The sequence below is a fragment of the Dendrobates tinctorius genome, unplaced genomic scaffold, assembly GCF_039654945.1.
Source record: "Dendrobates tinctorius isolate UK_male_01 unplaced genomic scaffold, ASM3965494v1 ptg000020l, whole genome shotgun sequence".
NCBI lineage: Eukaryota > Metazoa > Chordata > Amphibia > Anura > Dendrobatidae > Dendrobates > Dendrobates tinctorius.
In genome coordinates, this window is record NW_027361688.1 from 54,236,628 (window position 1) to 54,262,710 (window position 26,083).

The 26,083-nt window shown below is 45.2% G+C and overlaps 1 protein-coding gene across 3 annotated transcripts in view; it reads left to right on the forward strand.

The window, feature by feature from the left end:
* The first annotated feature begins 411 nt into the window (after positions 1–411).
* The window catches only part of DIAPH1 (diaphanous related formin 1), a 264,672-nt gene continuing 239,000 nt past the window's right edge, over positions 412–26,083 (forward strand). For all 3 annotated transcript variants that reach the window (XR_012230786.1, XM_073568053.1, XM_073568054.1), the window contains exon 1: positions 412–806. Coding sequence is in view for 2 of the 3 variants with exons in the window: in XM_073568053.1 (XP_073424154.1) it covers positions 678–806 (129 nt within the window). In the remaining variant the exon portion in view is untranslated. The remainder of the gene's footprint in view (positions 807–26,083) is intronic.

A 26,083-nucleotide genomic window follows, 5' to 3' on the forward strand; every position in this document is an offset into this window, starting at 1 on the left:
TTTGGAATATAAATATGGAGAGCAGGAACATTGATGAAAATAAAGAATAAAGGAAAGCAGCAGAGTGAGCCCTCAGGCCAGCAGGAGCTTTCCTCACAGCAGCTCCTGCTATTGCTCCCTGCACCAGCAGATGGCGATGTCGGTGCAGCTATGGAGTACAAACACACCCACTTGGTGACGGACACAAGATGGTACAGTCCAACCTGCCCCTTAACAAAGATAAACACTTTCTTCCAAACACTTCACTATTTAAATGCAATTTCAAAAAAAAAAAAGTTCACATTTATTGATCAAAACACTATGAATGAGAAGAATGTTAACTTCAGCCCCCTCCCCCCCGTCTGATACGAGTTGGTCCGTCCTGAACCCGGAAGTGCTGAGGAAGAAGTTATTTGAAAGTGGAGTTTTGCCCTCTCTTCCGCCCTCGCGTGTGACTGGTCGCCTGTTGCGCGCCTGCTCATGAATATGCAGCGTTTATGCTAATGAGGCCCGGCCAGCGTGCGCTGCAGGGGGAGTGAGCGCTCAGTGGGCAGCGCCGGGCGCAGGACGTGCGCGGGGCCCGGAGTCACCGCGGGGAAGCCGGCTACCACTCGGCGGAAACACGCGGGATTATTACCGCCGGAGCGGAGGAGAGCGAATACTCACCGCACAGGCCTCCGGGACAGGCAGCCGGCGGCATGGACCCTCCGGTCGGGGGAGGCGGCGGCTACGGAGGTGGTCCTCCTGCGCCCACCAAGAGCACCAAGGAAAAGAAGAAGGTGAAGAACCCGGAGGAGGGAGGAGGAGGCGAAAAGTCCAAGAAATTTGTAAGTTTGGCTGCGACTTCCAGGAGCGCAGTGCTGATGTGGGGGCGCTCTGCCCTTATGGGTGGGGGTCCTCCAGGCTGTGGAGGCAGGGTGGTCCCACAGCTGTCCGCTACTTGTCCTGTGCCACCTAAAGTGCCCAAAACTTCTCTCCCCCCATAGATGTCACTGGTGTCAGGTCCTACACAAGGGTACTGGGGTCACCGGTGGCTGCAGGGGGGATCGGGCTCCACAGGAGCCATTGGTAAGCGGTTGTGGCTTCTGTGAATGAGGGCCAGGTTTTCGTAAGTCTTAACCCATTGAGAGCAGCCGTGTTACACGGGGGCGTCCTGCGTACACAGGACAGCTGTGATCTCATAAGACAGCACTGCTGGGGAGACAGAGGTCAGTAGAAGGCGTCTTGTCAAGAAGTCCCATCATGTGATGTGGCAGCAGTGGGGCTGATCTGTCGCGATCCTGCCTGGCTGCTCGGCATGTATTGCCTATTGTTGGGGGCCTCGGCTGGCAGGACACCTTGCCCTGGGCCATAGAGCGTCCCTGTAGGTGCTCCTCACTCGTTGTCGCTCTCCTCACCTGTCTGGCTTCTCAGGATAGACGCTGTATACTGTATATAACCAGTAGGTAACCTCTGCTTGTGTCATCATGGCCGCAGGGGGCATCCACCCTGCCGCTTCTCTCCGAGAAGGAGGAAGAGGCCCCATAATGATTGTATACGTTTCCTGTCATACCGGCGTTGTGTAATTGTGACTTCCATAACCTGTGCCCCCACGTTACATCGAAGGCACCTCATACAGCCAAACCCCCCCTCCCAGACAGTTGGCTGCCAGGACCCTCTGCTTTTGGAGGAGTCTGGTTCAGTACAGGTGCAGACGACCGTAGGGCCTCTCATCTGAGAGAATTGGTCTAATTATACTAATCGCACTCTGATCTACGTGTGAGCGTCGTGCCATCAGTGAAAAATCTCCCATCATCTCCATTCTGTCATTCCATGGATATCGGGATTCACTCAAATGTCATCTGAGTGTGGTCTGATGGTTTCCAAAGACTCATTGGCTTGTACTGTGGAGTCTGTAAGCTAAACCTCCAACTCTTCAATTTCCTTGACTCCACAGCCCGGCCTCACTACTGAGCATGTACATAAAGTGCAGCACAGATTCATCTCCACTACGACTACACAGCCCGGCCTCACTACTGAGCATGTACATAAAGTGCAGCACAGATTCATCTCCACTATGACTCCACAGCCCGGCCTCACTACTGAGCATGTACATAAAGTGCAGCACAGATTCATCTCCACTATGACTCCACAGCCCGGCCTCACTACTGAGCATGTACATAAAGTGCAGCACAGATTCATCTCCACTACGACTCCACAGCCCGGCCTCACTACTGAGCATGTACATAAAGTGCAGCACAGATTCATCTCCACTATGACTCCACAGCCCAGCCTCACTACTGAGCATGTACATAAAGTGCAGCACAGATTCATCTCCTCTATGACTCCACAGCACTGGTCACTACTGAGCATGTACATAAAGTGCAGCACAGATTCATCTCTACTACGACTCCACAGCCCGGTCTCACTACTGAGCATGTACATAAAGTGCAGCACAGATTCATCTCCACTACGACCACACAGCCCGGCCTCACTACTGAGCATGTACATAAAGTGCAGCACAGATTCATCTCCACTACGACTCCACGGCCAGGCCTCACTGCTGAGCATGTACATAAAGGGCAGCACAGATTCATCTCCACTATGACTCCACAGCCCGGCCTCACTACTGAGCATGTACATAAAGGGCAGCACAGATTCATCTCCACTACGACTCCACGGCCAGGCCTCACTACTGAGCATGTACATAAAGTGCAGCACAGATTCATCTCCACTACGACTCCACAGCCCGGCCTCACTACTGAGCATGTACATAAAGTGCAGCACAGATTCATCTCCACTATGACTCCACAGCCCGGCCTCACTACTGAGCATGTACATAAAGTGCAGCACAGATTCATCTCCTCTATGACTCCACAGCCCTGCCTCACTACTGAGCATGTACATAAAGTGCAGCACAGATTCATCTCCTCTATGACTCCACAGCACTGGTCACTACTGAGCATGTACATAAAGTGCAGCACAGATTCATCTCTACTACGACTCCACAGCCCGGCCTCACTACTGAGCATGTACATAAAGTGCAGCACAGCGCAGCCTCCTTGTACTACTGAACCCAATTTATTAAATATTTTAGGAGTCGATTCTCCAACTTCACATCCCTGCTTGCATGGCCAAGTCTGATCGAACTCGGGCATGCTGCAATATTTTTTCATGCAGGCCGACTCTGTCTAAAGAATAGAAAAACAGACCTGCACGGCTCCATAGCATAACATTGGTCCTGGTGCGATCCCAGGGTTTTGTCTGATCTCATTTCAGACCGAAAATATGGTTATGTGTGATATTTCTTTCTTCCGGATGAGAGCTTATTTGCACACTTTTTCCCATGTACAGAAGTTTCATTACAGCATTTTTTTTTTTTTTTGAGAATTCAGTAACCACCCAAAGTTTGTCTATTTTTCCATTTCCTTATGGTGACTCCCATGGACACTGCCCTCTGAATTTGGCCCTCTGTGGTGATGGACAGCTCCCAAGACAGCGCTGGTTCAGGGAAAGAAGTCTGGCGCCTGCACTCACTCTGTGTCAAGATTTCTTCGACTGGAGTGTGTGCGCTCTCGTCTCTGCTGCGCCGTACACTGCACATTACTACCTGGTTGGCTTAAAGGGAATCTGTCACCCCATTTTTGCTCTAAGCTGCGGCCACCGCCATCAGGGGCTTATCTACAGCATTCTGTAACGCTGTAGATAAGCCCCCGATGTAACCTGAAAGATAAGAAGAACAAGTTAGATTATACTCACCCCGGGGTCCGGTCTGATGGGTGTCGCGGTCCGGTCCGGTCCGGCACATCCCATCTTCTAGCGATGCTGTCCTCTTACTTCTACTGCGGCTCTTGCTCAGGCACACTGCTCTGCCCTGTTGAGGACAGAGTAAAGTACTGCAGTGTGCGCAGGCGCCGGGAAAGGTCAGAGAGGTCCGGCGCCTGCAGAAGTAAGACGGATGATGTCATCGCTATAAGATGGGAGGCGCCAGACCGTGACACCCACCGCACCTGACCCCGACCCCCGGTGAGTAATATAACTTGTTGTTCTTATCTTTCAGGTTACATCAAGGGCTTATCTACAGCATTATAGAATGCTGTAGATAAGCCCCGGATGGCGTAGGCCACAGCTCATAGAGCTAAAATGGGGTGACAGATTCCCTTTAAGGGAATATGTTTTTTGTTACATTGGATTAAATTGGGTATGTGCTCAGATACAGTTGTGTTTTGGGGTGACAGACTCCTTTTAAGGCCGGAATCACACATGCGATAAACATGAAGTTCCATGAGTATTGCTGACCAGCTGAGGTGTATGGGTGTCATCCAGCTCTTACGTGACAGGTGACCTTGGGGGGGGTGGGGGGTGAAGGATCGGGCAGTTGGATTATCAATGCTCGAGTGTTCTTACACATGAACGCTCTCGGCGTAGCTGAACGTGTGTGTACGGGCGAGTCTGCAGAGAAAGCTGTTTGCAGAGCAAACGTTCTCTCTGCCGGTGGTTATCTTGTGTACATGATTGTACTAAGTTTAGAAACAATTTTTTACCCTATACATAGGGTTGAGCATAACTCCCCGACCACGGGGACCCCCACTGATAACACAAACCAGGTTGATCCACTGTACCTTTGCTCCAAGCATTCTTAATGGGAGTGCCAAAACCAGGTGAAGGCTGCGTTTGTCTTGATCCTCCGCTCCCGTTAAGAATGAATGGAGCAGAGATGCAAATGACGGATTCTATTCACACAGGGCTTAGACTGGTTTCACACTTGCGGTTTTTTTTTCTATACTTTACGTGGGTGCGCATACACATGCATTTGTACGCGTTTGTATGCGCATGCGTTTTTTTGTAGTGTGCGCTCAGGCGCACAAAATGCATCCTGTTGCATTTTTTGTGCGTCCGACTTGCCCCCAAAAAACTCATGCGCACGCATTCCTTTTTTCTTTCACCCAAACACCCATTATAGTCTATGGGTGCGCATATGATGCTTTTCTGCAAATAATAAAATTATTCATATATAGCTTTGTGATTTAGCTCTTTTTTGCGTGGTGATCCCACACACATGCATAGTCTTCTTTTAATGTTACGCGCGCATGCGCAAAAAAAGCATGCTTTTTAAAAAAAAAAAAACGCACCCAAACCCGCAAAAAACGCATGATGCATTTTTTATGTGCGTTTGCACTGCGTGTGGTGCGCAGTGCAAAAAAAACGCAAGTGTGAAAGTAGCCTTAGCCCTGGTTCTCTAGATCTGGGGAGGTCCCAGTGGTTGGACCCCAGCAATAAGGAATATCCGTAAGATAGAGAATAACTTCCAAACTAGTCCCTTTATCACTTCTTGGATGATGTGATTTGCAATTAGAGCACCTCCTCTTGGCTGCTTTTGAATGATCAGGATCCGATGTGGGTTTTGGGGGCACTAACAATCCACATCCAATTCTTGTAAAATGCTGTTGATTTTTGTCATTACTGTGAAAAAAAGATCTTTTCGCTTGTTAATCCTTCTGAAATAAACCCCGTGTGAATGAAGCGGTGCTACGTGATTGCCCAGATGTCTACTCGTGGTATCGAACTGATGGCGAGAAGCGCTGTTGTCGTCCAAGGATTGGATGGAGCTGCAGGTCAAGTGCTTGTCTGCTGCTCCATCCAAAGTCCCCTGTTCTGGTAATCGAGGGTCTCGGCAGTCCAGTCACCACCATTATAATGGTTATTACTACTGATGAGCGAGTATACTCGTTGATCGGGTGTCCTCCGAGTATTTTGGCTTGCTCGGAGACTTTTTCATCGCCTCATCTGCATGATTTGTGACTGCTAGACAGCTTGAATACATGTGTGGAATGTCTGTCTGTTAGGGAATTCCCACATGTATTCAGGCTGTCTACAAGTCGCAAATCATGCAGATAAGACAAGGAATACTAAATCTCCCAGCACGCCAAAATACTCGGAGGACATCCGAGCAACGAGTATACTTGCTCATCACTAGTTATTACACATCCTGAGTACTCCCATTAAAGAAGCAATAAGTAGAATACATATACTGCATTGCGCTTAGTGCGGTGCCTGAGGGGGTGATGCATAACACAGCCATTCATATCCCCCCAAAGAGATAATCCCTGTTGTGCACTGCCCCCCAGAGCTTCCAGAAGGCATTACACAATTGGCTTTACTTCCCAGTGAGTGCCATTACGTTGCAGGAGATATGAATGTGCCCGCACTTTTATTACAGAGGTGACGTCCAGAAGGGAACGGAGGGGAAAAATGGTTTGGGATAAATACCAGATGTCACATTCCAAAAATAGAGCAAGCGATGGCAGCAAGAGATGCCCAGTAATGAGTGGTTAGTGCTCGGGGAACCGGTTCTTCTAGTTTCCCACACTTGATATATTTAAAGACAGGCTTGTAGTTAATGGGCATTGCTGGCTACGCGGTCTTAGGGCTGCAGTATTACTATGTTCTCAGTAAGGGCCATGTTGTATTCCTTCTTGCAGCACCAAGAAGGAAAAGTCATGGGATTATAGAAATCACAGAATGATAGAGTGTGAGCACCACACGCCGAATTCCCTGCACTAACATGTCTTGGCTGCTATCAAGTTATTTTCTGGGAATGGTTTGCCACAATGAAAGCAATTGGGCAACAAATCTTCAAGATCCACTACTGGCAGCTTCCTTTTCAATTGCTGTCCAATGATGTGCACGATGGGAGGTAAGTCCTGAGCCCCTGCATGCCATTTTGGCATGTTTGGTCCATACGGTTGCTCACACATGCTTGAGCAATACACGGCCTGACGTTATATTGAAAAGTGAGTTTCTGGGGCATTTTTGAGAAATGGCTGTACCACTGGCGGCACAGCCAATCATCGTAATGCTGAACTATTAGTGGCTACCTGTAATAAAGACTAGAGACGTCCAGCTACTGTACATTATACACCCTCACACCATAATCCCGGACCGTTGTGATGTTCCCCTTTGAAGGTTTCTGCTCGGAGTAGCACACGTGGGCTCTAGATGGAGGCTGGTAAGCTGCTTTTGGCTTGGATGCAATGATAGCCCGAGATTATTCTAGAGATCACATGGGCAATAAAATGAAGAGGTGTTCACATGGGAATGTCCCTCTGGTGATACTCCTGGGAATATGAAGTGGGTGGCATAATGTATGGTATCCAGACCTCACTGGTCTTCTTTCCAGGAACACTTAATAGTTCTCTGTTACATTAATTTGATCGTGGAGCCAGTAGTATGACCGGGTCTCCGAAGTGGTCCATGAGCCCATTTCAACGATCCAACTCCAAGACTCATCTTTCGGATGCTGCTGTGAGCAGCCTGCGTGGCCTGAATGTTCTTTTTTTTCTCCCATCATTTGCAGATCAGTAACAGGTCTATCCACCCTGTGATTCCCGTAATGCCACCACTTTTCGTTCTTGGTGTTACTCCTCAAAAATGAAATTGTAATATAGCAAGAGGTGTGGACCTGTTTATTTCTTTCCCCTTGGCTTCTTCATTGTTAATGACTAAATGAATATTGAATGCACAAAAACAGCAACTCCAGTTCATAAGTGTCCCACAGAGGGACCTCCTATCTATCACTCGCCTATGGCATAGTGTGTATGTACCCCAGATCTGTATGATAGGGGTGCCCACATAGGCATATATGAGGGTGGCAGTTCAGGTTTGGGGACTCGTGACAAGTCTGGGCATTGTGGATTGTATATGGACTGTGAAACCCGGACACGTGGGTTCAGCCAGATTTTTAGAGTTGGAATACGTTGTTTGTATTTTATATGGGCTTCTGAATTAAACTGGTGATGTCCAGTGACGGAAAACTCCTCTGTAGGAGGTGTCTACTACTCGGACAACCTGTTCTCAATTGGTAAAGTTCCCTGTGTAAAACACCAGTCGTGGGGCCGACATGGGCCTAGCAGTTTCAGCGCCACGTGAGCCCTGCAGCCATTCAGTAGCTGCTTCCCTCTCTCTTCCTTAGGATTGATATTCGGAAGAAGTCGGTGAGACGCTGCAGCTTTCTCTTCTTCTGGGAGTCCATTTAATCCAATGGAAGTGAAAGTGAAGAGGCAGCTGACTGGCTGCGCAGCTCACGTGGCATAACATCATCAGGTGAGACCCGGGAAGTCTGGCGCTGACCTTGCTGGAGTTGTGCCAGACTATTGATGCGTGGCCGTTCATTGGCTCATCGATATTCCAACAGGACGGACTTAGCTCGGCTGATGAGTGGCTACTGATTGGCTGCAGCTGGCATGGGACACAACAATGTCACGTCACTTTCCGGGAACAGCAGCACTGATATTGCTGGAATGGCGCTGCTTTGGGAGCAGAGTATCCACACATTTCTTCTGTCTTCAGGTCTACACAAATTATCACCTATTACATCAGTGTGGGTCTGATGGTTGAGAGCTCCGTCAAACGCTACATGTTGTGGAGGAGAGGAATGGCGCACGTGTCACATTTGCCCGGGTTGCTCCGGTTTAACGGCTATCCGTAATCCATTGGATGAGTGATAAGTTACGCAGACTGGAATGCCCAGGTTTTTTGAGATTGGCTTAGACAAGAAAACAATTCTGGTGAATTGCTTGACCAAATGATTGAAAAAGATCTTTAGTTCATCTATTCAAAATGCATTTTTTAATTTTTTCGAAGTAGTGACATAGTCTTGGGCCCCGATCCTCACGCTAGTTTTGGTGAGGGGGTGTGCTGGAGGCACGTGCCTGTTAATGAATCAAGAGTGTGTGATCAGTGGCGTGTGCCTCTGTGCTCCTCACCCCTAATCCTACTCCAGCCAGGGACTGCAGTAAGGTTTCTGGGGTAAGGAACGCCGCACGTCATGCATTAGACGAGATGTGGCGTTTCGCCCACCCCCTACTGCACCCCCTCAGCTCTGCTAAGATGGCGAGATAACTACAAAAGTCGTAACCTCTTCATACAAATCCGCATAGTGCAAAATTGTTTCCATTTTTCAGAGCCATTTATGCCAGTGTTCTGATGTAGTCATTTTGATCGGGGCCTTGGTCCTTGTCTTAAAGGAAATCTTAATAAAACGAACCCTTGTAGGCTGTGGGCCCATGATGATGATTTGGTGAGTTTTTGACCCTGCATACACTAACCTACGGAGCGTGATTCAAATCAGCATGTCAAGTTCTCTTCCAGGTTGGCTTTTATGTGCAGATTTTCCCCTTACATTTGCAATAAATGTGGAAAATCCGCAGGTAAAAAATGCACCAGTTTTTAGTTCTATTCTGTGCTGGAAATGTTAAAAAAAAAAAAAAAAAAAAACACACTCCTGTAATCCGCACATGACTGTATCAATGAGTTTTGTCAAAGCCAAATACTAGGAGGTATTAAAAATAAAGTAGCTTAATTTCAGCCATGATATAACAAGGAGAGACAAAAAAAAACTCTTAGATAAAAACACATGCCAAAAAATGCACTCAAAACCGTAGTGAAAAAAACGCTAGTAATCTAATTTGCTTAATAAAATCTGCAACATGAAAAGCTCAACCTTTCCTTAAACTGTGCATGTGAGCATGCAGGTCTTTGAAAAGTAAATACAGTGACACCTTTTAGAGCTTCTATTTGCTGCTGCATTTCCGAGCATATAGCATTTTCATTCCTATGCAAATGAGGCGTTAAGTGCTCAGGTTGTGACGAAGCACTGAAAAAGGAATCAGTCATGTAAATAAAACGTTATTAACCTGCAAATATGGAGTTAATCTGTAAAAAGTGAGCTGCGGCTGTAGCCATGCCCCAGCGCTGACTGACACTTTACTCAGCACTAGTGCACATTAGAGCCGGCTGTCAGTCAGTGCCAGGGGTGCGGTTACAGCGCCACTCAGTAGTTGCACTGAGCTATGACTGAAAGCCGGAGGCTTCTGGGAGTAATAGTTACTTTCCCCTTGGTGGCTGAGCTGTCAGTGTGGCGGCTGCACAGCTTCAGAACGCTATTAAACTGCACATTAACCACATATCTGTGGGTTATTGCCCTTTTTTCACATGACTGGTTCCATTTAAGGAACCACTGCCTCTTTTGGTTGATTTATAGCCCACTGTCTGATTTCCTGGCCTGATAAAGAAGCTGGTGCTGGGCAGGGAAACACTCTGGTGGCATAGACTCCTTAAGTGCTCAGTCACGCCCAGAGCACTGAATACCACATTTGTATATGAAGTGAAACACTTATTATTCAAGATTGCAGCAACAGATAAAAGAAAATAAGGTGTCGATGGATTTACACCTTGTACTCCTGCATGCCAATTTGTGTGATTTGGGGGGAGTTGATCTTATGGACACATTCCCTTTAAAGCGTAACTCCAGCTAAACTCATGGATTCATTCATCCCACAAGTTCCTGCATGTAGTACAGCTCTTCAAGTATGGTGTTGTGACTGTGTTGGGAGTCTGAGCGCTGTGCCACCATGATGGAAGAATGCTCGTTATCTGAGCTTGACACTCGGCCAAAAAGGCAATTTGACCTATTTTGTGATTTGCCGGCCAGAATGGTCTCTGCCTGCCGGTCAGCGTTGGGGAATTAGGATTCTCTCATGTGTGTAGGGTTATTGTTTGAGCTCCGCTGATATTGGGGAATTATTAGCTATAGCTCCACATAGCAGGGGTCTGTGGACCTGCTGAGCCTAATGGGTGAGGAGGGGGCTTCTGTACTCTGGAAGTGATAAGGACCTGCTGTGAAATCGTCATGAAAATGTCTATTTTTGGCATTAGCACAGTAAGGATCTGTTCACACCTTCCTTTGTTTGAGGTGGAAACTTGAACATGGTTTTCAGGAGAAATTCACTTTTAGAACTCCATGCATATTTTATTGCTTTTGTTTTTTTTTTTTTTTTTTTTAAATCCTTTTTTCCATTGTTTCATTGTTCGCTTTCAGAAGGAATTTTCATGAAAAGTGGCATGCCATAATTTTTCTGCTGCGCAAATTTTGGGAAAAAAAAAACTTGCTATGTAAACGGGAGTCTGTCTTCATAGTCTAATCAATGGGAAGTTTGGAGCAGAACATACTAAAAAATCAACATAAATTACTCTATGAATGTCCCCTGTAACTATAAAAACCCCATTTGTAGTGGTAACGCTGACTAGAGTTGAGCGAAACGGGTCGGTCAAATTCAAAAGTCGCCGACTTTCGCCAAAGTCGGGTTTCGCCGATCGAAACCCGACCATAGCGTGAGGCCGGCCATGCAGTCGGCAAAACGAGCGGCAAAGTCGGGTTTTCCAGAATACTTGCATGTGACTTTTTTCAGCCACTGAGCAAGGACGTACACTGTGGGCAATGAGATGACATGTGCAGCGTCCGGGGAGAGAGAGATTTCCGCACTTTAAAGAAATAAGCGGTCCGGTGTGTTTCCTGTCCTCCACTCCCTGCCGTCTTTTCTCCCCATTGACTTGCATTGGGTTTCGTGTTTCACGACCTTTCCCTATAGTCGGCCGATTTCGTTCGACTCGACTTTTGAGAAAGTCGGGTTTCATGAAACCCGACTCGACCCTAAAAAAGGCAAAGTCGCTCATCTGTAGTGCTGACCCCTCCCTAGGTCTGGGTAATGCTGTCAGTCTGCTACTCAGTTTTTACAGTGGAAATCAATGGGCCACGTATAGTGCGGCATGAGAGATTTCCACAACTGAAGGAAAATGTGTTGTTTTTTTTTTTTTTTTTTTTTTGTAGCTAAATACATTGGTGCACTTTTTTTTTTCTTGTCCTGAAAGTTTGCTACTTTTAATATCAGAGTATGTAAATAGCGGAGAGATAGCAGAGCGCTGTACTCGGCTTTCTCTGTCAGTCCCATAGACAATGAATGGAGCAAAAGCAGAGCATATATTCAAGAATCGGATAGCAGAGCCCATTTCTCAAACTCACTGGGGGGTACCGGCATTGGGGTTCCCAGCCATCAGTAAGTTGTGCGCATACTATTTTATAAGTTACTATTTAACTGATGTTTTCGTAGAATGTTAGAGTGGGAGGGGCTCTCCAGGCTCAATGCCGGATGTCTGTCCAGCTCTGTTTGAAGACTTCCATTGCAGGAGAACTCGCCAACTTTCGTGGCAGCCTGTTCCACTCATTTTCTGTATTGATCCTTTCGCCTGTGATAAATTGTGGCCACTGGCAATGACCTCCTCCTTCTCCAGGTGAATTTCTTCTAGAATAGCTATTCATATCTGTGTGGTGTCCTATAATACGTATATACATCTCCATTTTCTGTGTAAGCTTCACCCAAATATATCTGGTGATGGGTGAATAGTCTCCATGGTAACAGGTCCTCGCACACCAGTGATGCATAACACGTCCTTATTCATCCCGGAGTCTAGTCTTGATTCATAAAGAATAACGCTGTGTGTTATTTATACCAGTGATGACTCAGGATAAGTGCCGCCATCCTCCTGTGCTGGATACTTCACAATGGCAAGTTACCAGCCATCAGCTGCTGTCACCTGGCACAGCTTGGGTTAAGGATATGCTTGCGTGAGCTTAAAAGGATCTGGTCACCGGCTTTTTGCCACCTAAGCTGAGAGGCAGTATAATGTAGAGACAGAGACCCTGATTTCCGCAATGGCACTTACTGGGCTGTTTCCGGAGTTTTGATGATCTGCTCAAAATAGTAATTTTATCACTAGAGCATTAATAAGCCTGCTGTTATGTAGTCTTCCATATTTATGAGCTCTGTATAATCCTGCCCTTACCATTGATTGGTAGCTTTCTGCCTATGCACAGTGTACATAGAAATCTGCCAATCATTGGTGAGGGTGGGGTTATATAGAGCTCAACTTTCAGAAAACTTGTAGATCTGCAGCAGATAACATACTTCACTGGAATCAGGGTCTCTGTCCCTACATCAAGACGGGGTACCAAAAATCTGGTGACGCGTTCCCCTTAAAGGAAGTAGATAATGACAACCTACTTTTAAATCAGAATTTGTTACATGTATGAGTTAAACATGTTTGATAGTTTTTTTTTTTCTATATATATATATATATATATATATATATATATACTATATATATATATATATATATACTGTATATGTATGATCTGTGCACAGGTGGACACAGGCAGAAGAGGGCCCCTGTGCAAGATCATTATATGGGCCCTTTGTAGTCCAATAAGTCATCATAATGCACATTGGCATACTTCATGGTCTTTACAGAAGACTTTTCAGCATTCTCAATCATCAGATGCAGGACTGTAATAACAGATGACATTTGTTCACAGTTTGTAACACAGGATCCACCAATCACAAATGTCCTTTCACAATGACCTTTGCACACGCTCATTAGAAGCTTCAATGCAAAAGATCAGATCTGAGTCAGTTTAATGCTGCTAATGTACATGTGGATTTGGACAGAGCTGCAAGTGTGAATCTACTCACTCGCACTCTCCGTCCCATTAACAGAACCTTTATTTAAACCCCTTTTTAAAAGCTGCAATGCTGCAGGATGAGTATAGGTGATGGGCATTTCACACTGAACAAATACCCATGTCTTTTAACAGTGGCTTCAATAAAGATTTTTTTTGTTGTTGAATGGTGACTGCCACTTTTCTGCAATATGTGGACTATTTAAACCTCAATATTTTAAAGTCGAGCACCACCAGATCCAGAGGGGAGAGTCCTTGAACTCACGGTTCCTTAACATTTTGACTGCCATCCTAAAAACTTTTTTTTTTATATTATATGGTATTGGATCTAGAATAGCCCTAGAGGCTAGATTTGTGTTTTTAATATATTTTTGCTTAATCATTTTGTACAGAGAAAAAGGAGATTTTATATTTCTCATATTATATGAGAAATAAGAGAGATATATATATATATATATATATATATATATATATATATATATATATATATATATTTTTTTTTTTTTTTTACCTAAAAACCTGATTTACCTACCCACTGTTTTCTGTTGCCAATAACATTTGCAGTAAAATTGCACCATTACCGCCTAACATCAGTGTTTCCCAATAGGATGACTGTGCATTGATAATCTGGAGAATTCTGCCATGGACTTGGTTCTCTTTCATCCCAAATCGCTCTATATCCCAGAGTGAAACGTCAAAGGTGCACTTAGTCTCCGTGTCACACAGTGCGTGCGTACACTGGGTGCCTTGCCAGCTTCCAGCTACAGGGTGCCGCGGCTGTGTGATGCCACCACACCTATCTGCCCACTTCTTTCTTACTCATTGTTAATTCTGCTCAGATGTATCCTCCCGCGTGGATCCAGGTAGTTTCTCTTGCCATCAGTATCCGAGTGCTCCCGAGCCTTTAGTATAGCGGCACCTCCCAGGTAATGACGCCCTTGCCGTGACTGTTCGCCAGCTGCGAGGGCCTCTTTGCGCTCGACTTCTCCCGCCCGCTAAGGGTTAACCCGCCATTAATTGTATGGTTTCCCCTGATGCCGAATGCCAAACTATTATCACAATTAATAGATGTAAACGCTTGTTTCACTTGGAGCAGAACCACAAATTAAATGAAACAAAAGGCATTTACGTGTTTGTTTGTATTACGGTAAGTGCCTGCTAAATTATTTACAGGCGATGCGCTCCGAGGAGCCAATAAACTACAAAGGAGCGTTGCCTGCCCCATGTCATTTCACACAATGTTTATTTTCATCGCCTAACAAACTAGCCAAGTCCTTTTTGCTGGCGATGTCCCTCGTCAACCTTCGTATACTGCGGTTATACACGTGTTCCGTAATACTTCATATGTTTTTTTCACTTTTATAATGTTTTAGCCGTCCAGTAAAAAAAAACACTCCTTACCAGCTCCCCTAAAAAAGCAAACCAAGATTTTTATCAACTAATCTGAGCAACATAATGTAGAGACGGAGACCCTGCAATGTGTCACTGGGCTGCTTGCTGTAGTTTTAATAAAATCAGTTTTATCAGCAGGAGATTATCACGAGCGGATTAGTAAAACCTGCTGCCAGGTAGTCCTCCATATTTCTAAACTCTGAATAACTCCATCCCACCACGGATTGTCAACTATCTGCCTATGCACAGTGTGCACAAAGCTACCAATCGGTGGTGTGGGCGGGGTTATACAGAGCTCAGCATTCCGAGAGCTGCTAGATCTGCAGCAGAAAAAAACACTGATTTGGACAAAATCACAGCAAGCAGCCCTGTAAGTGACACATCGCTCTGACTCTACATTATGCTGATCTCCGATTAGGAGGCAGAAAACTGGTGACAGATTCCGTTTATTCCTGCTCCCTCACCTTGATTGATGTGGATGATGTTCCCTACGTTTTCTTACGCCACCTTGTGGTCAAAATGGCTAGCGACGTCTACTACATCATAGAGACTATGGGCCCAATTACATCATTTGTTGTTGTCTTATGGTACTCATTGACTTTTTTGGGGCCAAATTCTTCAAAACTGCGCACGTGGTTCACTAACTTTGCGCAAAATCAAAAAATGCTTAAAAAGTTGCAATTGACGAATCGACCGAGAACATATGAAAACCACAAACCCAGCCACAGTAACTACCATAAAAAAATGGGATTTACAAATGAAAAACACACAAAAGGCACAAACTCTAATGAACAGTCAGCTGCCAGAGGGAGAAAGAGACAATACAATGATCAACTGCACCAAAGGGGGCACAGTATCCTGACTAGCAATGACTGTTATGTTATCAGTCCAATACCAACTGGGCTCCATAGATCCCATTATCAAACCGGACCGATGGAAGACTAGTGGTAATGTGGCCAGATCTACGGTATGTTTGTGCTTAATCATTTTTGTGGCAACTCCGTGAATTGAAACTGTCATACTTCACTTCCATGAACCAGTATCTCAGTAAACCTATAAGCAGATAGTTATGTAGGAGGAGTACGTTGAACGTATATTGGGGCAATAATGTGCTGCTGCCTGTGCTGGAGTCGTGATGTCATTGCTGCAGCTGGTCAGTAGACCAGGGCAGCAGCAGAGAGGCGGCTCTGGAGCGTTTTTGCTTTCATTCTGTTCCCGTTCAGGTGACATTATGGCAGGAGTGGCTTGGAATGTCCTGTCTATTAGGGCCCTGACATGTTTTTTTTTTTTTTTTTTTTTTTTTTTTTTTTTTTTTATATCCTAAGACTGGAATGCCTTTTCTAGGTGCTAAAGGTCACAGTATAGGGACTCTGACTGCTGTGTTTATCTGAGATTGGAATTCTGTAAGCCATGAATCATGTGTAAGTTATCTCCAGAGCTTGTAGCAGTGATGTGAGGGGCAGATGTCCATCTCAGAGTGATGTATGTACAGAACATGTCCAGGTTGCCTGTAGTGTTTTTGCAGACGTGACTCTAAATTTTGGTTTTCAGTTTGCAGCGTCAGTGTTTAGATCTTTTGACTCTGATGTTTGTATGGCTAGTGAAGTACAATTATTTCAGAAGTTTTTAATGTTTTGACAAATCCAATTTATGCAAAGATGCACTATTTCCAGTGTTGTCCCTCAAGAACTCTTCAGTTCACCCTGGTAGCCGGTTAGCCGCTTCCGGGCCAAATCCTGACTCGTGACGCCCCATTCTGGCCTGATCAGAGCTTGGAGTTTGTCATAGCTTCTGTGGTGGTGTTGTGTTTTTTTTTTTTTTTTTTTGTTTTTTTTGTTGTCCACTCACCTCTTGAGGATTGACCACAGGTTCTCAATGGGATTCCGATCTGGGAAGTTTCCTGGACATGGACCCAACATTTCACGGTTTTGTTCACTGAGCAACTTGGTTATCACTTTTGCCTTGTGACATGTTTCTTCATCATGCTGGAAAAAGCATTTTTCATCACCCCGTAACTCCTGGGTTGTTGGAAGAAGTTGTTCTGGGAAGATCCTTAGATACCATTCTTTAGTCATGGCAGTGAAAGAAAACCCCACGCATGTATGATCTCAGATTGCTTTACTGTTGGTATGACATTGGATTCATGGCAACATTCACCTTTTCTTTTCCAGACATACATTCAGATGTCTCAAACAGTCTGAAGGAGGCTTCAACAAAGAAAATCACTTTACCCCTGTTCTCTGTTCTCAGTCCATGTACTTTCTGCAGAATGTCAGTCTGTACTTGATTTTTCTTGTTTGATGCCATTTGGAACTGCAGGCCGGCCTCCAAAGTGTGTGCAGATGCACTGACGCCTGCCTGCTGCCAGACCAGAGCAAGCTCTGCACTGGTGATAAAGAGAACCTGACAGCTGCTACATACAGCATGTATCAGACAGTGGCTGAATGTTTTTAATCATGTATATTGTCTCTGAAATGTTCTGGAGACCTGCCTGTCCGACTAGTCTCCCATGTAGATATGGTCCCTAGCCGGCTCCAAAAACATGATTGTGTTTCAGAGCCAAACATACCTGGCTTAAATCATACAGCTAATGTCTGATATACTCTCATGTATCACTTGGCAGGTTTCCTTTGCTGTAGCTGTAGAAAAAGGTGGTATGGAGCCCCCTTCTGCAGCCGCCACATTGGCCAAGCAAGCAGTTCAAATCAATACTCATTAGACATTAGCGGCCTTTCTTGGGAAATGCCAGCAATGTATATGATTAGACTACCCCTTAGACCAGAGTCTTATTTGTACCCTAAAACTTCTCTTTGCACCTTGATCAATCTTTCGGATATTATTTGTACTAAAGACTCTTCCACAGAAAATCACCGGTTATTCCCAAAGAGTCTTCCTCTTGAAACGCTCGTCAGGGTCTCCTGCCTGAAAAAAGATGGTGGCATCCAGAAACCCTTATCGTCCATTCTCTTAACGCTTGCATTCGGCTCCTCCCTTGATGGTAGCGAATATTTCTTTGATGGCATATATGGATTTCCAGGGTTTCGTCAGGTCCAGCCATGTGTGGATAATGAGGCGTGAAGGCCCTGATCCTGCCGTTCTCACATTGTGGTCTCCTAAGCTGGAGCACAATGGCTGATGAAGACGCTTTTGCTGAATGTTGCTTTTCTTTTACTGTGGATCTGGTGATGGGACGACGTCTGTCTTGTCTACACAACTTTGTTATTACAGAGCTCCAAATGCTTGCTGTCGCCTTCATGTCTGCAAATTGCTTGTCCAGCCCGCTGCATGCTATCTGATATATTGGGGTCTGTGCCATGTATCCATTATTGTGCTGTATTCAGCTGATAACTTAATCGGGGCGATGATGCTAATGACACTGCGATCATACTGTCAGTGTGATCGGATTCTCTCACTGCGAGAATTGCAGCATAGGTATGGAGAAAATGGAGAAATTAATTTCTCCATCTTCTCCATGAAGTCCGTGTGAGTGGCAGATAACACGTATGACATTTGAGTGCACTCCGATGTGTCACACGCCCCATAGACTTGTATGGCTGTGTGATCCGAATATCGGAGCCATTCGCATTATGCTGCGGTTTTCTCTTACCTAATCAACATGAGAAAATAATCCTAGATCTACACTGCCCCATAGTGTAACAGTGGGCCGAGTGCTGTTTGATAAACCGTTGGATAGCACTCCGCCGTGTGATACGCCAGTGTGAAGGAAGCCTTAGGCCATGTGCACACGTTGCGGATTGTGCTGCTGATTTTTCCGCGCGGTTTTGGAAAAATCTGCAGGTCAAAAGACCAGCGTTTTACCTGCGGATTAGCCTGCGGGTTGAAACCTGAACAATGGAGTAGGTGTAAAACCGCTGCGGATTCCACATAAAGAATTGACATGCTGCGGATTTAAAACCGCAGCAAATCTGCACGGAAAAATCCGCAGCATGTGCCCAGCTTTTTTCATTTTCCATTGACTATGGTGGTACTGTACAACGCAGCAGAAACTGCTGCGGATCCGCAGGGCCAAAAACTCTGCGGATCCGCAGCAGAAACCGCAACGTGTGCACATTGCTTTAGGATCATAAGGGGATTATGGTTACCGCTATTCTTTGTGCTCCATATGTGTTAATGGCTTAGTCCCAATTTGAAAATGTTGGTAAACTGTTAGACTATGCCATCAGTCTGACCTCTGCAACCCCAAGGGTCTTTAAAGGGAACCTAGCATCAGAAAATGACCTATTGGTTTTTGGTGAAATATTATTTTTTGCATTTTTTTTCAACAAATCTCACAATCTGTTTTGCAAATGAAGAAAGGAAATCTTGCAGTTTTCACGCTGAATTTCCTGTTTCATTAGCCTCAATGATCAGATTCCAACCCTGTCTTATGTTTTGGAGCATCTAATGAGCGTGTGCTCAAAGGTCCTTATGGATGGAGGAGGCAAAGGGAGCGGCGTGATTGGTGGATTCTGTGTTTTCAGCTGTATATGGAGCTCTTATCCATCCAACATTGTAAACCTACCCCTGGTAAGGAAACTGCTGTAAAGTGTTCCTAAAATCACGGGAAGTATGGGTCCAAAAAAATCCCTAGTGATCTACTGCTAATCGGCATAGTTTTCAAATGGTTAATGTCCGCATGTTTTCTGCCACTAGGCTCCAGTTTTACTTGAAAAAAATGTGTTTGTTTGCAAAACTGTTGTTTTAGCCAGCAGTCACATGTGCCCGCACCTTTACTGTCACCATAATACAAAGATATCTATGTATCTATTTAAATTTCACAGTCAATTCGATAATATGAAGATGTAGGTCAGCATAGTGGCTACTGGCTAGTGCTGCTCCCCGGAATTGGGGGGCCAATGGATGGTTTTACCTTTTTACAGTTATGCTTTCTGGAATACTGCTGATCCGCTGTAATTTACAGTGGACCCTGGCAGCAATAATACCCGCCGCACTACCGCAGGGAAAATATATGGTGCCTATCGTTGGTGTGATCGCCAGAGGAGGAAGGGCTCATATAAGCTGATCTCCAGTCCCACTCGGTATGGTTACACCACTGTATAAAGTCACAAGCTTGTAGTTGCCTTCCATATGTACAGGACTCCCCAGCTGTTACATAGGTTCTCACCGTCTTCCTTTCTATACCATGCACCCGCATTGTGTCAGTGGAATGCGTTTTTATAAAATAGACGTGTTTCAACATATCCTGTAAAGCTAAAGCAGATTGTGCACATCCCTGACGAGAGTGTTTTTCTGTGGATGTATAGTGAAATCCTACCATGTCCAGATAATATGAAAAACCAGCCTATTTTCCACAACAAACTGGTTCGTTGAGTGATGTGAGTTAGTCCCGAGCGCTAGCCAGTTTATCTTCGCTTGTGGGCATGATGATGATGATCTTTATATAGCGCCAACATGTTCTGCAGCGCTTTACAGTTTCAAAGTTATAAGTTACAATTTTAGCTATACAATAATTAAAGCAATATTAGACAACCCTCCTCGTGAGAGCTTACAATCTACAGGATATTACCAAAGATGTGTGATGGGCGAATCCTTCGATGTTCGACCGAATATCTAAAGACAAGGTTCGGTTCCAGTACCCAAACCTCATTCAGATGAATGGGTGGGCCTGAACATTCGCTCTTTACCACGCTGTCATCATGTGACAGTTCAGCAAACATAGTCTCTTATCGGCGGTAAGATCATTACTTTCGATCAGAGCGCTGCGGTTTCTTGTGACAATTGATGGCTGATGAGAGTACTACTCTCCTCAGCGTACGCCTGCTGTTGCTGGTAACAGCAAGAGCAGGCGCCACTGAAGAGAGTATTTATCAGCCGTTACCTGTGCGCTCTAAATAAAGTAAAAAAAAAAAGTAGGGTTTTTGCTATTTTTGATAACTTGCCCATGCAAAGTTGACAGCTGCGGGCTGCAACCCTCAGCTGTCAGCTTTATCATGGCTGGTTATCAATAATAGAGATGTCCCATGCTGTTTTCTTAAAATTATTTAAATAAAGAATTAAAATAAACAGCATGGGGGTCCCCCCTTTTTTGACAACCAGCCAAGCTAAAAGCAGACAGCTGGGGGCTGTTATTCTCAGTCTGGTAAGGTGCCAAGGATATTACCCTGCTGAGGGGCAAGTAGGGTAATATTTGTGGGGTTCATGACTGCTGTTTTATGGCCACTGACATCAAATTCAGAGGTTGGTAATGGAGAGGTGACTGTCTAGAAGGCACCCCCATTATTAACCCCATAGTAAGATTGTAAAAAAAAAGAAGCACTGCCAGAATAAAATGCTTTAATTGAAATAATGACGGACTCCTTTATTTGACATAAAAAAAATAAGAGCACAGTTATACTATTAATCCACTGATGCCCATGTCCCCTGTAAAAGAAAAAAAAAAAACAATATCCCTCACCTGTCTGATGTGAAGATAATCCATATTTGTCCCATGTAGAGCCGGATTATTTGGATAGTGGTTACATCAGTGATGTGACCGTGATCCACGCCTCACTGAGACAGGAGTGTAATTGTGGTCCTGCAGTGTGTAGGGATGCCGTGAGAAAGGTCACTGGAGTTCATAGCTGATGAACCCCGGTGATCTCACTTACGGCACCACTGCTGTCTGAGAACTTTCTCTCTATTGTACAGCGAGCGATTCCCATAAGTGAGGTTTGCCTATCTCTAGCAAAGATTACTGGTCATAGTGGAGGGGGGCAAAACTTAAGATCCTGGAGCTTATGGGACTACCTTGGTTCCCATTCTCTGGAGTGTGAAATGAGCAGGGAGCTCAGTTTCTAAATAAGGCCACGTTCAGTCTCAGAAATGGATCATCTGCCGTATACGGTCAATCTAAAATACCCCGTTAAATTTTCACGCATCCTTAGAAAGTGGTAGGAATGTAGCCCTCTGACCAAAAAAGTTAGTGCACCCTGCCCTAGTGTTAATTGCCATTGATAAGGCTTTGACCTTAGTACCAAGTTTTAGTACTGCTATGATCACTGTGTATTAGTAACGCACAATGGTATTTGCAGGTGACAATTTGTAATAACGAAGGCCTGACTCTCGAGAGACGCTAATGCTCCATTGTTGGGACTTGCGTTCTCAGAGGAACGTTTACTTCATGGGGATGTCTGAAGCAGATCTTCTGTAGATAGTGTCCTGTAGTAGGACTTTCCTCTGCACCCCCGGGTAGGATGCACCTAAATAGCTCAGGTCGTATTACTGGTTTGTCCTGCTCTTTCGTGAGTGGAGAACTTCAATTTAACTTAAGAGGGCCATCTCATATTTAGCCCAAAATACAGCAGTGATAAAAATCGATCACAAACACTGCCCCAACTACAGCCATGACACTGGGTTATGTGACATTCGCGCTAAACTTCCACATTGGTACATTTGTGCTATTTCTGGAAAAATCCTGGGAAGAATTCAAAGTTCGTCAGTGTTTTCTTCCTCCGAGTAATTTTATGGCATTGTAAACTGTTGGAAAATGTTACTCAGGATGGAAATGTGTCATTCTTCTAAGGAGTGGTCTGGAGAGCATTGAACTTGTACAAACCGCAGTTGAGTATTTTAGGGGCGTTCAGACTATTACTTTTAGGGTCATCTCCTAGTCTGACCAGTATCACACTAAAGCAGAGTCCTCGAAAATCTGCTGATTAACAAAATTGGGAAAAATTTCATAAAGTAGTTTCTTTAATTAATCGGTAGTCTGAATTTAGCCATGGTGTTCATTACATGAGGCATCGGCTGCAGTAACGTCTGCACAGCAGAAAAGTGCACCAATTAAGCTGTTTAATAACCCTCCTCTCTTATTCCTGATTTTCTAACATTTTTTTTACCCAGTACTTTTTTTTTATCAAAAAAGTTAATGACATTATTATATATTGCTAGATGGTGGCCCGATTCTAGCGCATCGGGTATTCTAGAATATGTATGTAGTTTATTTATGAAGATTTAATAATAATGCAATAATGCACCCCCCCCAATCCTGATATGCATGATCCCCTCACCCCCCTTTCCTGATATGCATGGTCCCCTCACCCCCCCCAATCCTGATATGCATGGTCCCCTCACCCACCTATCCTGGTATGCATGGTCCCCTCACCCCCTTATCCTGGTATGCATAGTCCCCCCTCACCCCCCCTCTTTCCTGGTATGCATGGTCCCCTCACCCCCCAATCCTGGTATGCATGGTCCCCTCACCCCCCAATCCTGGTATGCATGGTCCCCTCACCCCCTTATCCTGGTATGCATAGTCCCCCCTCACCCCCCCTCTTTCCTGGTATGCATGGTCCCCCTCACCCCCCCCCCCCCCCTTTGCTGGTATGTCTGGTCACCCTCACCCCCCTTTGCTGCTATGTATGGTCACCATCACCCCTAGGAAACTGCACAAATACAAAAAAAAAAAATTCTACTCACCCATCTTTCCTGTGGTCCAGCGCTGTCCCATTCTGCCGGAGGCTGGGGGAGCCAGGAGGTGTGTGTCACTGGCGCCGTCCGGTGCCATTTTCCTGAAGACACACTGCAAATGTGTCTTCAGGAAAATGGTGCCGGATAGCGCTATGCGCATGCGCGATTCTCACGCGCACTCCTGCCCCGGCATCTTCCGGTCCCAATAAGGCTTAGTGTGAAAGATCGAAGATGACGTCACTCTCGCGAGAGCGCGACATCATCAGCGGTCTTCGGCGCAAAGCATTACTGGGACCATGGTGCCGGGCGCGTAGTTAGAGAAGGGAGGTCCGGGGGCCGTTGGAAGGTGAGTATCTCACTATTTTTTATTTTAATTCTATTTTTTACAGATTAATGGTACCCAGGGTCCGGAGGAGTCTCCTCCGGACCCTGGCTACCATCCGCACATTAGGCTGCGACCAATCAGCGACGCGGGAGGCTGGACTGCGCCTGTCGCTGATTGGTCGCGGACATATGTCCGCGACCAATTAGCGAGGCTGGATTTCCGTGACAGACACAGACAGACAGAATTAGACAATTATATAATAGATTAGGCAACCCAAATCATTATACTAAATAAAGTTGTCTTCCGAACAAGAAAAGTCCAGAGCCGTTATTGTCAGATGACTCTTAGAACGTTCAGATTGTCACTTGTGGATTTTCTTGAGGTGAAATCCTGGAGGCGACGTCTTCCTTCTTTCTGTCACTGCAAATTATTGTAATCAAGCAGCTGCTTGGTTTTGATTAAGTAATATTCTCTCCCACTGTATGATTAGTCTTGTTTTCTTCCAGTCATATAGAACCTGTTATTTTTAAGAAAATTATATTGGGTTAAATTTCCAAAGGTCTGGTCTTAAACATATATTTACTATTTAGTCACAGTTTGGGGCTCTTATAATATGTGATCAGTATTGTCTCCTGTTTGGGTCTTATGCTGACTTCAGATCTTTGCATTCTAGTGAAATCCATTTTATAGGCTTCAGGCGTATGGACCCCTTTACACAGGAACTTCTTATTTGAAAAGTCATTACCGAGGAGCCGGCGGCCTCCTTTGCCTCGGCTGGGGGAGCAGGCGGCCTCCTTTACCTCGGCTGGGGAGTAAATGTTCGTGAAAGCATCATTTACCTTGGATGTTAGCTGATTTTGTTGATAAAACTATAGTGTCTTTTATTGACCTTATTCATATACACTGTCCAATTATTGGTATAATACATCAGAAAGGAGAAAACATAACAGTAATTGGGCTTTAAAAATGGCCAGAAATGTAAAGCTTCTCGATGACAACTGTTGTCTGCAGTAATGACTGTTTACACACACAGATTGTCTGCTTGAAATGAGTGCCCACAGTTATAGTAAGTCCACCGGCAGTGATCAGGTCTGTGCTGCTGTTATTGGGTTGTTGGCCATTTATCTCCTTAGTGTGCTATTTTCAGCTGCACATCCATGTGATGGGGATGATTGTGCCCTATGAAAGATGTGATCAGCTGACTAAAGTGTTTGCTTATCTGTTGACTGATTGCTGGGCATGTGTACACAGGCCAGCGATCGGGAAAGAGCTTTCATATGTCGAACATCTGCCCATAGGAAAGGGTCTTGGGTCATCAGTTATGACTGATGGAAATTTGTGCCGCCAGAACAGTTTTTGCTTGTTAGAGGTGAAAGATCAAAATAGTGATGAGCGAACTTGCTTGGTAAGGTGTTTTCTGAGCATGCTCATATGGTCACCAAGAGTATTCGACCACACCGAAGACAATGTTCAAGTCCCCGCGGCTGCATGTCTCCCTGCTGTTCGAAAGCTGCAACAAATGCATGGGAATCCCTGCATATTTTTGCAGCTGTCTAACAGCAAATGTAACATGGCATATTGTGGTTGATAAGACTAATGGATGGTGTCTATGGTTTGTAGTAGACTGTTGGGAAACCTATTTCTGTGTGTCTGACCAAGCCCCGTCCCTGTGAATGAGAAAAACAAGAAAACTGACACAAGCATGAAGGGGTAGTCCGAGTAGTAGACCACCCCTCTATCCCTCTGTGTTTGTACTGTTACACACTTAACATTATGGCTGGTCCATACAATCAGGGCAACTGTTACCACCCACCTTTCGTGTCTCCCTCTTTCCTCATAGACTGTAAGCTTGTGAGCAGGGCCCTCATTCCTCTTGGTATTTGTTATAATCTATGTGATTATTGTTATGCTGTAATGTCTATTGTCTGTACAAGTCCCCTCTGAAATGTAAAGTGCTGCGGAATATGTCAGCGCTATAGAAATAAAATTTATTATTATTGTGACTGGTCTTTGACAGATAAACCAGCCTATTTTGCTGATATGATGCGATCTTCGTGCTACTTTAGTTCTCCAAAATGCTGTTAAGCAAATCTGAGTTTTGGCGACTGGGGCGTCTCCTGGCGTCATTGGACGTCCCTTAGTGCGCGGTCGGCCGTGTGTCGGTGGCCCATATTGGTCGGTTCTGGCTGCCAGCGTTTGTTCCGTGCTTTGTAAGCATGCCGCGGGCTATAAGTAATGAGTGCCAGCGTAATTCCGGTCTGTGTTTTACTGACACGTGGGAAGTGCAGATATGATATCGGGAGGGCCGAGCTGCTAGTTGGCCTAACAGTTATCTCATTTTGTGGTGTTTTCGCCTTCTTAATACTTCTTATGTTTTGCTGTCTACCTTTTAGTGATGTAGACGCCTCTGAGAGGTGCATTCAGCTTTCGAGTGCCCTACGTCTGACTCATTGAGCCGCTCTGCCCTGCACAAGTAAAAGTTCAGGGTTTGTTACTTCACATCTAAAAGTAGTCACTGTTCTTGGCATGACGAGCAGTTAATTCCCGAGATGAGTAGACGTGGAGCCTGGCATGTAGCATGGTAATGTTGTCATACAGAAGTGCGGGCCATGACCTGGGTGTCCAAACTAAGGCCGAAATCATGA